Source organism: Ostrinia nubilalis, chromosome 13 (assembly GCF_963855985.1).
Source record: "Ostrinia nubilalis chromosome 13, ilOstNubi1.1, whole genome shotgun sequence".
NCBI classification, from domain to species: domain Eukaryota; kingdom Metazoa; phylum Arthropoda; class Insecta; order Lepidoptera; family Crambidae; genus Ostrinia; species Ostrinia nubilalis.
The window spans coordinates 7619760-7638244 of NC_087100.1; the positions used below are offsets into that span (position 1 = coordinate 7619760).

The 18485-nt window shown below is 33.3% G+C and overlaps 1 protein-coding gene and 1 long non-coding RNA gene across 2 annotated transcripts; one reads left to right on the plus strand and one right to left on the minus strand.

Annotated features, from left to right (window-relative positions):
- Positions 1–4881: 4881 nt before the first annotated feature.
- On the minus strand, positions 4882–8027 carry LOC135077497 (transcription initiation factor IIA subunit 1). The gene has a single exon (XM_063972050.1). It carries the CDS (start codon positions 7656–7658, stop codon positions 6666–6668), a length of 993 nt encoding a protein of 330 aa, XP_063828120.1. The 5' UTR covers positions 7659–8027; the 3' UTR covers positions 4882–6665.
- Positions 8028–14738: 6711 nt separating this feature from the next.
- On the plus strand, positions 14739–17718 carry LOC135077146 (uncharacterized). Its single transcript, XR_010258411.1, has 5 exons — positions 14739–14968; positions 15183–15236; positions 15645–15797; positions 16269–16355; positions 16474–17718. It is a non-coding gene; the product is annotated as an uncharacterized LOC135077146 (long non-coding RNA).
- Positions 17719–18485: the final 767 nt, after the last annotated feature.

The following is an 18485-nucleotide window of genomic DNA, read 5'->3' on the forward strand; positions in this document are numbered from 1 at the left end:
TTGAAAATAGACCTCACTTTAGGCTCACCTCTGGGATCAATTAGACCAATTTTAATGGTTATAAAACCAAATAAAGATCTCACGTGTCCTCTTTAACAGATGGATAGCGATTAATCCCAACTTAACAGTTTTATAGTCATAAAAAATGGCTATAGCGTAACTACCTATTTTTTGAAGAAGTGACTCTGGATCCTTGTAAACACACATTTTTGGGGTAAAAACCTTTCCTTTAATGAAATGAAGTTTAGAACTAGGCTTTCAAATGGTACCAATGTTGGTGGGAAGTGGGGATGCATACGTTTGATAAGTGCTTGTCGCGGGAGGTGCGATTTATTTGATGCCGAGTGTATGTTAAAACTTTTAACCTACTAGTATTATTAACTTAAGTAAGTTCTGAATAGAAGTTATAAATAAACTAAACGATAGCTTGCGACTTGCAACTGGATTTCCAGCACTGCTGTGACAGTTCGCAACTCTGATAAAATTCCAATCTGCTCTATTATGTAAAGCTTAGTATAAGCTTCCGCAAACGGTGCAAATTGAAAATTCATAGAACAAGTTGGAGGAAGGTTAGCTTCAGCTAACCTATGCTATAATAAACTGTTGGGTTTCTGTGGCACGTAAAGTATGTCGCCCGAAATGAGCCGGCCCGCCTGCCGCTACCTGGGAAGATTGCATCGCCGGATAAATCGATGATCGCTATCTCCAGTCGCCAATCCTCCTAGATTTAGATGACATTTTAATAAAATACACCCTATTACGGAACGGTAGCATTTACATAATACGTTTTCATTACAGATTATTAAGAAAAAAACTGGTTTTTAGTAGATTTCAGCATTTTTTTTAGAAAATTAAATTTTATGAGACGATTTTTTGGTGGTTGGTTTTATTATAAAATATGTCATTGTAGTAAATAAATACAAAAAATTTAATAAATGATCTCTTCTTGATAAATGCGGTACCTAGGTATAGTTGTTTGAAAGAAGCAGGTAGGTACGTACTTAAAATGTCTGCAACGGGTTAAAAATACAGTGTGAGTCACGTTAAAGTGTACATATGAAAATAGATGAAACTATACCTATTTTTATCGACAAAAAAGTGGTCAAAAATTTTTTGAGATTTTTTTTTTAATTTTTTATACAATTTTTTTTCTTCCAATTACTTATTGTAAAGAAAACGTAATAACTTTTAAACTAAGCGGTATATCCTAATAAAATAAAAACAGTAATAATGCTAAATAACAGGCGATATTAAAAAAATACATAAAATACACAAAAAAGGCCAACAAATAATAAAAAATGATACTTTTTGAAAAAAATCTGCTTTTAAATTCGTGTTTTTTTGGTTATTTGATAAATTTCTCCAAAAAATGCCCCTATAACAGGTGGTTTTTATTACTTTGTATTATTCTCTATCGTATTATCTTTGTAAAACCAAAAATCGCATGTCTCTATCCCTATCACAACATTTGCTATGAGCGTTTGAACAAAGGCCTGCCACAACATTATTCTCCGCTGCAGGTAGAGAAAATTAAAATTTTAACTAAAATGCTTATTTTACTTCGAAATCTTTTGTTTTTATTTGAAATGTAACTTGTCTTTATCTAAATTACGAATCTAGAGCCATTTTCAGTTTCGTTGTTAACGAAGCGTTGAATAGCGCGCCCGGAGAGGCTTAGTTCAAACCTCAGATCATAGAAGGGAATAGATGTGAAACGGGGGCGTGGCGCGTGTCTCCGCGATATGCCCAGAAACGAACATCGCCCGCGACGCCAGGTTAGTCGCGATTCAGTCGTACTGAGGAAATGTTCTCCGATATTGTTGGATAATGCGTCGTAACGTGCAATAACTTAAGTGAAACGAAGAACTACAGGAACAATGAAGTCATTTACCACATGTAAGTATTGCAAATCCATTGGTATTTTGCTTATAAATAAAAAAAACTAAACATTTTTACGAACGAATTCAGTGCCGTGACATTTACTGCGATATCGAAATTAGTGGTGATAAAAATTCAAACACGTTGTACATTGACGATTTAGTTAGCAACCACTTTATGTCATGCGTAACTACTGCGCAATGTATTTTATTTCTTCCGATATCCACTGACGCGTGAAAATACACAGTACGGCCGCATGTGCCGGTCGTAACATAGTGCAGGGCTCGTGTTCTAATACGGTTTCCTATTATCGATAAATAGAAGTAAATTATTATTTTCTATTTTCTAATTTTGAATGAAAAAATCATGAGTTGCTTGCGATTTTTAAGTTTTTACAAAAACAATAACAATAGTAGAAGGGATTAGTAACTGTCAACTATGTAATTACTATAAGAGCTAGTTGAAAGCCTAATATAGGCATTATTTTTGATAAACATAGGCGGTACGAATTTCGCCATAATTAAAAAGTTAATGCGCGATAGTAGTTAATAATAATTACAGTGATCCTGTTATTATTATTAAAGTAAATAATAATATATTACCAATATTGTAAATACTGGTAAAAATCGCAAGTACCTACTTAACCCATGACTTTTCATACAAACTTTGTCAGTCTATAACTTCTATACTCCATCGATAACGACATTGAGCTTTGGTTGGGGTAAATTAATATAAGGTAACTTCATTTAGTCCCAATAATTGATTCTGAGTTTTTCGTCCATACAAAATGGAACTGACTCCTTTATGCAAAAATCGTTAAAGAACATAATAATAACGTATAATAATAAAAAGGTTTTCATACAAGCATTTTTTAAACCAATTTCGAGCCTTGCCCCCAGGATTTAAAGTATCGATATCTTATCGACTCCATTTTATCTTTCTTCTCTCTAATTGCTTTTTTCAAAGTGTGCGTCACGTCACGCGGCCATTGATTGGCCATAAGGCACGCCTTCTGGCCAATCACAGCACTTTTAAGCCGGTTGCACATGTTGTCGTAGACTCTCAGTCGCTTTGTTTTTACACAGTTAAATGTGTGTGTGGGAGCTGTGGTGGGGGAAATGTGGGGACACTGGTTCTCGTTGTAGTTACGCGCGACTTCATATCTATTCTCTTTCTATGATCTGAGGTTCAAACGATCATTGCAAATGTTGTGATAGGGATAGAGACATGCAATTTTTGGTTTTACGAAGGTAATACGATAGAGAATAATACAAAGTAGTAAAAACCACCGGTTATAGGGGCATTTTTTGGAGAAATTTATCAAATAACCAAAAAAACACGAATTTAAAAGCAGTTTTTTTTTTCAAAAAGTATCTTTTTTTATTATTTGTTGGCCTTTTTTGTGTATTTTATTAGTATCGCCTGTTATTTAGCATTATTACTGTTTTTATTTTATCAGGATATACCGCTTAGTTTAAAAGTTATTACGTTTTCTTTACAATAAGTTAATTGGAAGAAAAAAAATTCTATAAAAAATTAAAAAAAAAATCTCAAAATTTTTTGACCTCTTTTTTGTCGATAAAAATAGGTCTAGTTTCATCTATTTTCATATGTACACTTTAACGTGACTCACACTGTATATGTTCAGAATAGGATAAAATAAATAGTAGTCTTCTTTTACACGTACGCGTTGTAAGTTGTTTAACTAATCACTACACTAAGCTTACAAGCTCAATTAATGTTTGTGTATAAATACAAAATTATAAATCGAAAACCTGCGAATGGCAGCTGTAGAAACAAACCGGGTCGTATTTCCTATACACGAGGCGAAGCGGACGCGAGCTCGCTGATAAATTAAGCCGCTCTAGGCTGACCTCAAACGGCAGCAATTCTACGCCGATAGTTGCGGTTTCCTTCATTTCAATTTCGTTTGTACGCGGCACAACACAGCTGAAACCAATCAATACCATGCATTTTACTTGTACAAAACATACCTGCACAAAGAGTTTCTTTGTTTTAGTATATCGACAAAAATATCACACGCATTTGAGCTTAGATAGTGTAATTGCCACTTCGTAGTTCAAATAGAAATAGTTTTTTAAATAGACTAGAAATTCTCGGCACTGTAATGTGTAATAAGTACTTAATAATTACAAGTAGCTACTCACTACTGCTATATTATGTATATCTGAAATGTACTTATTGAAAATGTGCCTGGAAGTCGGACTGACTTCAAGTCGGTTCAAGACCGGAGTCAACGAATATCTACCATTGCATTATTCCCTGAAAAACGTTTTTTACTGACTCGATTGCCCTACTTAGTTCCCAACTATATGTATGTATTAGAGCTAAACTTAGATTAATTGGAAAGTTTAAGACTATTTAATGCCAAAACGCAATGGAACGAAGCATGATGGGGAAAAGACTTTCTGATAGAGTAAGAACCACCACCATAAAGAATTGTACAAGAACAAAAGATGTAACAGTAACTATCAGAAAGTTGAAATGGAGATGGACAGGACACACAATTAGAGGAAAAGAGAAATGGTCTAAATCTACAATGAACTGGTTCACAAGGCATTTTAAGCGAAAACGGGGAAGGCCACCAAGAAGATGGGTAGATGAAATAAAGGCCACAGCTGGAGGTGGATGGGCAACAGTTGCAGGAGATAGAGGAGAGTGGAAACAGTTGGAGGAGGCCTTTGCCAAAAAAGGCACACAGACAAGTGTCAATTAGAATAATATTAAACTCAATCAATTTTAAACTCTGTATGTCTGAATAAAGGCTTATATTATTATTATATTATTAAGACTAATGGAAGGATTAGTGTTTATATCGGTTGTGTGGAAGAAACATTCAAACTAATATGAAATGTGTAGATGTTATTGGTCTTGACTGTTAGCTAGCTACAATGTGTACCTGATTATAATTAACGTAGTTTCTAGGTCTGGAAATAGGTACAGCAACATCAGTCGAGTAGTGGTATACAAAACAAAATGTCCTTCTATTATTTATTTTATTAAAAAACAACATAATGCAACATATTTATTATTACCATTTTCGTCATACTTTTTATTTAGGTGATTAAAACAAAACATAATGTAACTTACATTTAAATTTGAGAAGTAGCTAAATATAATTTACTGTTGTTTTATCAAAGAAAAAAATAGTTGGTATGCCTTATTTTAGATATTGGAAATATTTTTTTTTACAAATAAACATAATTACTACTAAGTATTCATATCACAATATTTTAATAACTTAGTGACGGAAGAAACAGATTTAAATAGCAACAATTAGCTTTTGAGCAAATAAGAAGACGAAAATACACTAAACAAGGCTCCTGCTGCCAATTGCTTCGGAGTAATTATGTCAATTAGTAATAAGCAGATTTGCTAAAATGAAAAAGGATTGTGAATGTTATTTAAAACTAAAATGCTTCAATTAAATTACAGATAGGTATCTATATCAATTGTATACTAAGAATGATAATTAATCAATTAATAATCTGATAAACCTACGAAAATATTCCATACACAACTAAATATTTCAGCAACAAAATTAATTAAAGTAGATGCAAATTAAATCTTAAAAGGACCGGGAAAATAGAATAAATTGTCTTGACAGATGACTTACGACAATCACCAACACTTTGTTATATGCTATTCAGCTTCACCAAGTAACTATACAGATAACAGTTTGTTTCATGCTTCAGCTTACAATAGGGTAGTATGAATATGCAAGAATCATAATGTGTTAACTCATCCTGTTAACATACATCATAGGCACATGCGCAGAATAAATGAATAGATCATATTAATTAAACATGATAACTTATCATTCCAAAATTGCTTAGTTATTTTTGGGGTTTGGCATATGGCACAAGGTTCTATTTGTAGTTCCATTATTGTATAGTGAATGTCAGATAATACATTTAATATCAACTTAAGTGAAGCTAAAATAGCAAATCACATCAATACATACAGCAATTACACATACCCAATGATTTGTTATATCTAATATCAAAGGTTACAATATTTAACCATCACCAAAGTATGGTATTGTAAATAATTTTCTAGATGAAGCAATCCATATGTTGATTAAAGGCAGTTTTATCCATAAGGGAAAGCACAGGTAAATTCAACAACATAAATTGTTTCATATTTGTTACTACAAAACAATATTTTTGTTACTAATATGTTTCAATGGTATTATGTATTAGGTGCTATCATATGAAATTGCTGTTTTGTATAGAAAGAAAGTTAAATAAAATCCATCAATTCAGAGGTTTAACTTGTTTTGTTTTTAAAATGAATTTAATACTTTAAGTTTGAATTTATCTGTAAACCAAAGATTAAAATTATCGAATACCTAGCTAGAAAAAGTTATCTTAAAAATGTGTATTTAATATTTGTGAATTCTGTAAAAAAACACAGCAGTTTAATAGGTAGCACCTGATATCGCAAAATTGTTTGCATTACACAATTACGTAATTGAAAAATAAAAGTAAATGAACAATTTCTTTGTGTAAAAGATATTGTTAAAGCCTATTTTGAGTTCCATTACAATTGAATCACACAGTGTTCCATACCAATAATAATTCGTCTCTACATGTAAATTTGGTCAATGGGGACCAGGTGTAATTAATAACATAGATATAAGATAACATCATCTTTATGAATCTCTTTTAATTACACTCTAAATAACAGGCAAGAGACGTATTAACAAATTAATTACACCATTGATAGAAAAATACACACAATTGGTCTTTCATTTTGAGAAATATTCACCACTCTGCGTCGCCGTTTGCTTTTTGAAAGACATAGTCTTTCCCAGCTAAATTCATAATGCCATCTTTTAGGTAGAATTTCCACTTGTTACGACTACGAGTTATCTTGTCATATTGGCAGACAACCACATTATCAGTGTCAAACATGTCACCGGGTTCTTCATCAGACACGTCGTCACCAGAGTTGAGAGGTTCCTCCTCCGCGCCACCGCTCTCGTCGCGCTCCTCCTCCTCCTCCTCCGCCCGCTCCTCCGCAGACTCCTCGTCCTCGTCATCATCACCTGCACCATCTTCTGAACCATCCCCAACATTGGATCCTTCATCATCTGATGAATCCAGGGCTCCGTCTAATGAGAACGGAGCAGCACCACTACGACCACCCCCACCACCATCAAATTCGTTTTGCTGTCCGGCTAGCGCAGAGTTTATATGTTGTTGCAGAAGAGTGGCCGCTAGTGTTTGTGGCAAACTAATAGTTGCATTGATGATAGGTCCTGTGAGTACTTGATGTAGCTTGTTACCGTTGAGGGCCGAAGCTGGAATTTGAATTGTAAAGGAACGAGGCTGCGAGCCTGGCACTCCAGGCTGAGCGGGTAGCGTGAGCTGCACAGGCACTTTATTGTTTGGATCGAGTATGTGATGTGGATGTGTACCAGCGATGTTGGAGGATGGAGCACCATGTTCAACACCAGAGTTCTGACTTGTGCCTTGGGCCATATGAGAGTCGATGCTTCGTTTAGGAATAATATTACTTCCGTTAGCTTTTTGGAAATTTTGTAACACTGGCGGCGGAGGCATAGTTGGTTCTAGCGCCGGGGGGTCCATCGCGCCGCTGGCTTGCAATTTGGTTTTCCATAGTTGCTTTAGTTCCTGAAGCACCTGTTCATCTACACCATCATCCAAGAAACAGTCTCGAACGCCAGCTATCACGTCGTCCACTACTGTGTTGTACAGTTTCAACACTGATAACTGACTCATAGTACCAGTCATTTTGTGCTTTTGGTAAACTCTTTTGACAAACAGATACACAAATTTCTTTGCAGTCCAGTACGCTATTTTGCGTATCGGATAACTTTGGAAACGAGCAATGCGTATTGACTTCGTAGTTTCGTGTTCACATTTCAATTCAATGTCAAGTGACACTCGAGATTACACAGCCATTTAGTAGGAAATAATCTGCGCTTATTCGCGATCTCACTTCTCATTCACTGAACGACAACTTCACGTCCACTCCATGTCTAAGAACAATGAATAAATTCCAGGAAAATATTCAACATAAATTTTGACAATTTACCATTTTATAACATAACCTACAAACAAAAAAGATTTTGCCAGATTACAAAAATTGTCTTTGGTCACAGACCACAGTAATTGACAGGCAGACGACGCATGCGCGATATCAGCGCCACTCCAACTGGTGGGCGATAGCCTGCTCATTCCGCCTCGCGCGTATTGAGATTGCGCTGTACGTTCAATGAAAATTGATTTTAAAGGACCAAAAATAACTTATTTTGCGCGTAAAAATATTCCGCAACAATTAAAATTTGTTTTTATTTACAATATTTTTTATTACGGCTAGCAACATTAAGTTGTCTATGGTTCTATCCAAGAAAAGATTTTTCTACGTTCCATTTTACTCAACATTCAAATTAAACGTGAAAAAATAACTTGCAATCGTGAAGTTTAACAACTATAGTGGTCACTCAACTTAATTTTATTACTTCGTGTTATGTAAATTACCTGTGGTTACTATTTAGTATGAATTTTTTTTTAGATGTCTTGGGTCTCTACTGAGTTCAAGGTTCAAGTCAGTGGGTAGACACCAAAGAGCATAATAGAGTAAGAGACGGCACTCCATAGATATTTTTTGAGCTCACGCACACATATGCATTTTAGAGAACGACCCGCAAATCTTTACCAACCGCACAAACTACAGGCGGAGCTACCAACATAATGCCTTATTTTCTGACAGTATTAGTGACGTTCGTAATAACTTATCGATTATCGATACTTTGCTAGGGTTGTAATTGCATATCGATATCTAGTATAGGAACCTTCAATATTTTAATGATTACTATTTTTATTTTATACTATGTGTAAGTAAAACGAAGTTTTGTAACGTAAATTATTTATTTCGAAATAAAATAGGTATATTACAATAAGTATTGAACATGACAGCAGTTGTAGGCATGAGGAATTATTGAAAATTATAACAAAGTACAGAAATGATAATTTTGTAAACTTTTATTTTCACAACTTTTTCTAAGAAAAAATAGGATTTTTATTTATAAACATCTTTAATTTTCTTATCAGCTGATCGAACCTCAGCCCTAAGATTACTTTTCAATGCTTTGTTGCTGTGCTTTTTTACTTTTGTCAGCAAAATTGTTTTCACTTTTTATGAAGCTGTCATTAATGATTTTACAACTTTTTCTTAGAAAAAGGTAACTTAATATTTTAAACATCTTATCATAAATTTCTTTATTATGTTGTTGACATTTAAACCAACTAAAATTACAATTTGTACTCAACATTAAGAAAATGAATTTTCCAACATTTTCCATATATATCTGGTCGGCAATATGGTCATGATAAAATTGTTTAGCTTCATTTACGGTGGTACATAATTGAATTGTTGGATAAACGAGACTTTTTTTATCATGCCACCATTCGCGAAGAGATATATATGCATACAAATCATTGTCAACAGGAGTTTTCACGCTCAAACACTCTTCACAAATTAAACAAGAACTGTTCTGTAATAGTTTGGCAGCTAAATACCCGCTTACATATACTACTGGTTGGTTTTCAAGGCTACACAAATTTTCAATGGGCTGTTCTAAGTTTTCAGGGTCCGGGATAGACAACACAGGATAAAATTCAGTGTCTGTGGAATCTTGAACATTAATTTTTATTTCTGTTGTTTTTAAATTAGTTTTTAAAATGTCTTTATATTCCAGCATATGTTTATTGTTGTCTGCTTCACAATTAGCACTTCTGCTATGAGGCACTTTCAGCCCAGTAACCATGCTTGTTTTAAGCGCTGCAGTAAAGTGCGTGATAGTGGGATTTCTATTGGTTACACTGTGTTGCCTAATGATTCCAAATAAGTTTTCCAGAGAGTCTTGGTTAAACTGTCTAAGGTTCATATATTTAAACCCTTCATTCTTTAACTTTTCCCAAATATCGTTTAAGGATTTGATAGATATTTGATATCCCTTTACGCATTTAACATTTTTTAGTATCGTGTTTTCTGCTGTTATAAATTTTATGGTTTTTAACTTATCAGTATAAAAGGTCCAAGACTCAATGTGATTACTTGATGTGGAAACATTTTCCCGGATCCCTTTCTTTACGTCATTTAAAGATGATGGACCATTTGTACAATCAAATAGTTTATCTAACTGTTCAATCACAAATGCTGTATCATTGCAATCAGAAACTTCTTTCCATGCCATCATTTTTAAAATAGCTGCCACGGTATTACTCAGAGCATGCGCAGCATACTTCACCCTCATCTTAGTTTTGAATGTTGGATTTACAATGGTACTATTCAGTTTTTTAATATTTAAAAAATTTCTGTTGTGTTCTTCTGCAACTACCAAATGCCTCCATTGTGCAATTTTTCCATCGAAAGACATATTTCCACTTTTAAAGAAATTGTTTCGTAATGATTTGAACAAGTGAGGGATGTCATAGATTATAAAAATTTTGTCATTATTTACAGAGAAAAAGTTGCTATCTATGCCTTGTCCACAGTTTCTTTTTAACATGTTAAGAGCTCCTATATTTGTAGATCCCTGATCACAAACTGTTGTTAGAACCATAAATCCGATTTCTTTTAATTTTTTGATGATGTCCGATATAATTTTTGCCAGTTTTGCTGTTGATATTGTGCCTTCCACAAAATAGTGCGCAATATATTGCTTGTATTTATGTTTAGCACCCTGTATCATAAACACTAACGCATGGTCTGCAATTTTCTTTTCTCGTCCCATGTTCTCGCCCTCTCCATAATCCACGTAGCCATCCACTTTATCAGCAATTTCGTTATAAATTATCCGTTTCTTTAACGCCATCTCGTCAAATATTAACGAGCAATATTTATTTTCCTTTGGCATACTTGATGCTTTTGCCTCTAACATATCAATTATATTTTTATTTATACCAGGCTCCATTGGTATATTTTTTAAAATCCTTTGGAGCGTTTTAGTGCTTGGTAGCGTAAACAGCTTTTGCATATAGCGGTATGCTTTAGGGGACCGTTTAAATATAGCCAAAGCATATATTTTGTTGGCTAAAGTCCACCTTTTTCCTTGTGACTTTTTTTTGTTATTCTGCACTACATCCTTTACTAACGATGTCAGCACTTCCGAATCTAACTTGTCTAAATTCACTCTTGACTTCGCTATATTCCTTATTGTTTTTTTTGCATTTTGTAACTGTCGCCAAAGCCTCTTCTCTTTAATGGTAAATGTTGATGAAGTGTCTGTAATAAAAACATTTCCATTAGTAAAAAAAACAACATTAAAGCAAATTGAATTGAATATTGGTTAATTAATCAGCAATTTTACTTAGTTTTTTAAATTAGGTATGTTTTATCTTACCTTTCATTTCAATGTTTTTCTTAGGTCTTTTATAACTGTGGACTAATATTTCTGCCTGTGCATCTTGATGGCAAATGTTTTTATCATCTGAAATATTATAAATATGCAAATTAGTTTAAAATTTATTTTGTTGTTTTATGAAACATATTATTTCCAAATCAATCAATCATTACCAAGTTTTAAAAAAATGCAAAGACAGGATAATGATAGCTCTTCTCATAAAATATGAAGCGTGGGCCCACCTTCAATAACAATGACATAATATTAAATTAAAGGCATTTAGAGGTTTTAATGTTCTGCATTCTGGATGCGGTCTGCGGGTATGTCAAGACAATCTGTAAGTGGTCGTGATAAGGCAATCAGTCACGTGTGCTTTGCGTTCTTTGTTCGTATCCGCACGGTCAAATCGCATTAATATAAAATGTACAGAAACCTAGAATGTTGTACATATAAGTTCATTTTGACCTGACTGCAGACTGCAGAACGCATCCAGGGTGGCATTCTTTAGTTTGAGGGAAGGCATATTTTAGAAGGTAAATAATTAGTTTGTACACTTACCATGAGTAATGGGTTTATAGGTCATATGTTCTGGTGCATTGGAAGTAGAAGGAAGAGGTTCAAAAGTTGTTTTCGCAGAAATACCAGAATCTGGTATATCCACAGCTCCCAAACATGTTGAATTTAGTTGTTTGGTTGTAGTTGTAAGGGGAACTGAAAGCAGATAATGAAATGTGAATTGGGTAATAAAATGTCATGTTCTTACCCAACTTTAGGGTACAATCAGTCTAGTACATGTCTTGCTCACATTAAAAATTACTAGCTTATAAATATTATTAAACTAGCTGACCTGGCTAATTAATGTAGATTGCCTAAAATTTTTCAAATTGGTCCGGTACTTTTTTTGAAGAATTTGTATTACACAAATTACTAAAGTCCCTCTAACTCAACACACATTCTAAGCTAAATTGTGTTACGAGTGGGTTTACTACAATATTCAAGCTGTGGGGTTCTAACCCGCACTTTAGGCTATCTTGGCTTCGAGTTACGGAGCCGATCAAATACAAACAAACAATTAAATATTTCCTTTTTATATTATTAGTATAATTTTAGATAAACATACCTCGTTCAACTGGATTTGACTTCTTTGGAATGCAATATGAATGATCATAAAGAACTGTAACAAAGTATAGATATAATTAATAATTGAAATTATATATTATTTATTGATAAGCATACAACACATGTTTGTGGTTACAAAGAAAGAACCTTGTTAAATTGCATTCGGTTGGTTTGTTTTGGAAACCAAAGAAAATTAATTAAGACATCTAAATAATTCAGAAAAATTGATAGATAGTAAATTAAATTTAAAAAAAATAATTGAAGTCATCATCATACCTGTCTTGAGGTTTTCTTTATTGGAGTCTTTTACATGAAGAGGAAACTCTGTCAAAACTTCATCTGGCAAGATGGGATTGCTCAATTCCAGTGTTGGAATAGCTGAGTTCTTCAGCCGAGTTCCTTTGGCATTGAAGGATTCAGGAGTGAAGTGCCCACCACAAACAAACTTCAGTTGGTGTAACTTTTCAATAGGTACATATGCTAAGTCTTCTATGCCAGCATTTTTAACCCACATTCGACAACTGAAATAAGAAATAGGACCTATTAGAAAAGAAAAAGAATAACAAACTGAAATTTATTCATCAACTAATTTCTTTTAGTATTGTTATGCAATTCATTTGCAGAGTACGAAACAAAATACTGAAATTAAAAATTGGTTATGGTTATTTACTGTATGATTAAAAATATTAATCCCAGCCTTTAAGTTTACACAATCAGTAAAATTATCTTGTAATAAATGAGTGTTATTAGAAACTTACCGGTCAGAATCCAGAGGAAACCTACTCAAAAGTAAGGGTGATCCACCACGACTTCGCCTCTTATTACAAATAACGCACTTCTTGTTGTTTCTACTCTCCATTATCAGTAGAAGCCTAAAATGAAATAGGTATTAATTAAACAAAGCCTATAATTTCTCTCCAACCAGTGTCAATGCCCTGGTTCATGCATTTACCAGTTTTGAAAGTACATTTACATTTTCATCACATAGGGTTGTTTTTAATGAAAAATAGATTTGTAATAGATCTAATATTTCAAGTAAGTAGATAACATACCCATTAAACAGAAAAGTAAATAAGAGTTTAAACTTCTGTAGAAGTTGAAACACAGCTTATTTAAAAGAGTCTCTATCTCACAAAAAACATAACACTGAACAGCAAACTTTATCACGCCCGATACGGAGGAACTTAATCAACTCAACGTAAACGACAGAAAAGTTTATTTACAGTAATATTGCACCAAATCTGAGAAAATAACTTCACACGAATCAATTCGCCGGTTAAAAACTCAAACTCAATTGACAGACATTTTTTTTTCATTTGTCAAACTAACAATACTACCAACATAAGGACACTAACAATTATTTTTAGTATGGTGGTATTGATCCGCGGGTTCCCCTGCTATAGTGAAATCAATCCAAAATGCACTTTATTGCTTAAGGGATAAGGTTGTATATCAATTGCTACATATAGAGACTAGTTTTTGTATGAGAAGTGTCTACCCACTGGTATAGTATGTTGGTAGTATTGTTAGTTTGACAAATGAAAAAAAATGTCTGTCAATTGAGTTTGAGTTTTTAACCGGCGAATTGATTCGTGTGAAGTGATTTTCTCAGATTTGGTGCAATATTACTGTAAATAAACTTTTCTGTCGTTTACGTTGAGTTGATTAAGTTCCTCCGTATCGGGCGTGATAAAGTTTGCTGTTCAGTGTTATGTTTTTTGTGAGATAGAGACTCTTTTAAATAAGCTGTGTTTCAACTTCTACAGAAGTTTAAACTCTTATTTACTTTTCTGTTTAATGGGTATGTTATCTACTTACTTGAAATATTAGATCTATTACAAATCTATTTTTCATTAAAAACAACCCTATGTGATGAAAATGTAAATGTACTTTCAAAACTGGTAAATGCATGAACCAGGGCATTGACACTGGTTGGAGAGAAATTATAGGCTTTGTTTAATTAATACCTATTTCATTTTAGGCTTCTACTGATAATGGAGAGTAGAAACAACAAGAAGTGCGTTATTTGTAATAAGAGGCGAAGTCGTGGTGGATCACCCTTACTTTTGAGTAGGTTTCCTCTGGATTCTGACCGGTGAGTTTCTAATAACACTCATTTATTACAAGATAATTTTACTGATTGTGTAAACTTAAAGGCTGGGATTAATATTTTTAATCATACAGTAAATAACCATAACCAATTTTTAATTTCAGTATTTTGTTTCGTACTCTGCAAATGAATTGCATAACAATACTAAAAGAAATTAGTTGATGAATAAATTTCAGTTTGTTATTCTTTTTCTTTTCTAATAGGTATTTCTTATTTCAGTTGTCGAATGTGGGTTAAAAATGCTGGCTTAGAAGACTTAGCATATGTACCTATTGAAAAGTTACACCAACTGAAGTTTGTTTGTGGTGGGCACTTCACTCCTGAATCCTTCAATGCCAAAGGAACTCGGCTGAAGAACTCAGCTATTCCAACACTGGAATTGAGCAATCCCATCTTGCCAGATGAAGTTTTGACAGAGTTTCCTCTTCATGTAAAAGACTCCAATAAAGAAAACCTCAAGACAGGTATGATGATGACTTCAATTATTTTTTTAAAATTTAATTTACTATCTATCAATTTTTCTTTAGATGTCTTAATTAATTTTCTTTGGTTTCCAAAACAAACCAACCGAATGCAATTTAACAAGGTTCTTTCTTTGTAACCACAAACATGTGTTGTATGCTTATCAATAAATAATATATAATTTCAATTATTAATTATATCTATACTTTGTTACAGTTCTTTATGATCATTCATATTGCATTCCAAAGAAGTCAAATCCAGTTGAACGAGGTATGTTTATCTAAAATTATACTAATAATATAAAAAGGAAATATTTAATTGTTTGTTTGTATTTGATCGGCTCCGTAACTGGAGCCAAGATAGCCTAAAGTGCGGGTTAGAACCCCACAGCTTGAATATTGTAGTAAACCCACTCGTAACACAATTTAGCTTAGAATGTGTGTTGAGTTAGAGGGACTTTAGTAATTTGTGTAATACAAATTCTTCAAAAAAAGTACCGGACCAATTTGAAAAATTTTAGGCAATCTACATTAATTAGCCAGGTCAGCTAGTTTAATAATATTTATAAGCTAGTAATTTTTAATGTGAGCAAGACATGTACTAGACTGATTGTACCCTAAAGTTGGGTAAGAACATGACATTTTATTACCCAATTCACATTTCATTATCTGCTTTCAGTTCCCCTTACAACTACAACCAAACAACTAAATTCAACATGTTTGGGAGCTGTGGATATACCAGATTCTGGTATTTCTGCGAAAACAACTTTTGAACCTCTTCCTTCTACTTCCAATGCACCAGAACATATGACCTATAAACCCATTACTCATGGTAAGTGTACAAACTAATTATTTAACTTCTAAAATATGCCTTCCCTCAAACTAAAGAATGCCACCCTGGATGCGTTCTGCAGTCTGCAGTCAGGTCAAAATGAACTTATATGTACAACATTCTAGGTTTCTGTACATTTTATATTAATGCGATTTGACCGTGCGGATACGAACAAAGAACGCAAAGCACACGTGACTGATTGCCTTATCACGACCACTTACAGATTGTCTTGACATACCCGCAGACCGCATCCAGAATGCAGAACATTAAAACCTCTAAATGCCTTTAATTTAATATTATGTCATTGTTATTGAAGGTGGGCCCACGCTTCATATTTTATGAGAAGAGCTATCATTATCCTGTCTTTGCATTTTTTTAAAACTTGATAATGATTGATTGATTTGGAAATAATATGTTTCATAAAACAACAAAATAAATTTTAAACTAATTTGCATATTTATAATATTTCAGATGATAAAAACATTTGCCATCAAGATGCACAGGCAGAAATATTAGTCCACAGTTATAAAAGACCTAAGAAAAACATTGAAATGAAAGGTAAGATAAAACATACCTAATTTAAAAAACTAAGTAAAATTGCTGATTAATTAACCAATATTCAATTCAATTTGCTTTAATGTTGTTTTTTTTACTAATGGAAATGTTTTTATTACAGACACTTCATCAACATTTACAATTAAAGAGAAGAGGCTTTGGCGACAGTTACAAAATGCAAAAAAAACAATAAGGAATATAGCGAAGGTAGTTGCAGAAGAACACAACAGAAATTTTTTAAATATTAAAAAACTGAATAGTACCATTGTAAATCCAACATTCAAAACTAAGATGAGGGTGAAGTATGCTGCGCATGCTCTGAGTAATACCGTGGCAGCTATTTTAAAAATGATGGCATGGAAAGAAGTTTCTGATTGCAATGATACAGCATTTGTGATTGAACAGTTAGATAAACTATTTGATTGTACAAATGGTCCATCATCTTTAAATGACGTAAAGAAAGGGATCCGGGAAAATGTTTCCACATCAAGTAATCACATTGAGTCTTGGACCTTTTATACTGATAAGTTAAAAACCATAAAATTTATAACAGCAGAAAACACGATACTAAAAAATGTTAAATGCGTAAAGGGATATCAAATATCTATCAAATCCTTAAACGATATTTGGGAAAAGTTAAAGAATGAAGGGTTTAAATATATGAACCTTAGACAGTTTAACCAAGACTCTCTGGAAAACTTATTTGGAATCATTAGGCAACACAGTGTAACCAATAGAAATCCCACTATCACGCACTTTTTGGTGTAGTGGTTCAGAACGGACTACTATGCCGAGAGGTCCCGGGTTCGATTCCCGGCCGGGCAGAAATTGAAATGATGAATTTTAATTTCTGTGACGGGTCTGGGTGTTGCTATGTATAATATGTATGTATTTAAAAAAAAAAAAGTATATAAGTAGTATATCCGTTAAGCTAGCACCCATAACACAAGCATATTAATTGCTTACTTTGGGGCTAGATGGCGCTGAGTGAGATTGTCCAAAGATATTTTAAAAAAAAAATGTCAACAACATAATAAATAAATTTATGATAAGATGTTTAAAATATTAAGTTACCTTTTTCTAAGAAAAAGTTGTAAAATCATTAATGACAGCTTCATAAAAAGTGAAAACAATTTTGCTGACAAAAGTAAAAAAGCACAGCAACAAAGCATTGAAAAGTAATCTTAGGGCTGAGGTTCGATCAGCTGATAAGAAAATTAAAGATGTTTATAAATAAAAATCCTATTTTTTCTTAGAAAAAGTTGTGAAAATAAAAGTTTACAAAATTATCATTTCTGTACTTTGTTATAATTTTCAATAATTCCTCATGCCTACAACTGCTATGTCATGTTCAATACTTATTGTAATATACCTATTTTATTTCGAAATAAATAATTTACGTTACAAAACTTCGTTTTACTTACACATAGTATAAAATAAAAATAGTAATCATTAAAATATTGAAGGTTCCTATACTAGATATCGATATGCAATTACAACCCTAGCAAAGTATCGATAATCGATAAGTTATTACGAACGTCACTAATACTGTCAGAAAATAAGGCATTATGTTGGTAGCTCCGCCTGTAGTTTGTGCGGTTGGTAAAGATTTGCGGGTCGTTCTCTAAAATGCATATGTGTGCGTGAGCTCAAAAAATATCTATGGAGTGCCGTCTCTTACTCTTTTATGCTCTTTGGTTCAAGTTCTTATTTTCTGTTGCGTTCGCGAGCGACAGCAATACCAATACGATAGCCATAAATAAAAACCGGCCAAGTGCGAGTCGGACTCGCGCACGAAGGGTTCAGTTCAGTACAACTGTAAAGGTTAAATAGTAATTTTATTATTTTTAAGTAAATATACAACTACACTACACTGGGCACGGCTAACAAACGGTAATTTGATTAACATCGTTAATTCAAATAATTTATTTTAAACAAGACACATAATACATTGTTTTACTTTCACAGAAAATACCAATATTACAAGTATAATCGGAATAAGTACGAAGTTAACCTTTCGATCACCCGAGGTCGCACAGACTTCAAGTTTGCTAAATGTAATGCATGCAGCGAGCCCCGCTGGACTGACGGGAATTTGCGCTCGATCGATGCCAGGATGTCACTACCTCACCT

Excerpts from the sequence above, each read along its gene's own strand:
- LOC135077497 (XM_063972050.1), bottom strand. The coding sequence starts at position 7,658 with ATGACTGGTACTATGAGTCAGTTATCAGTGTTGAAACTGTACAACACA.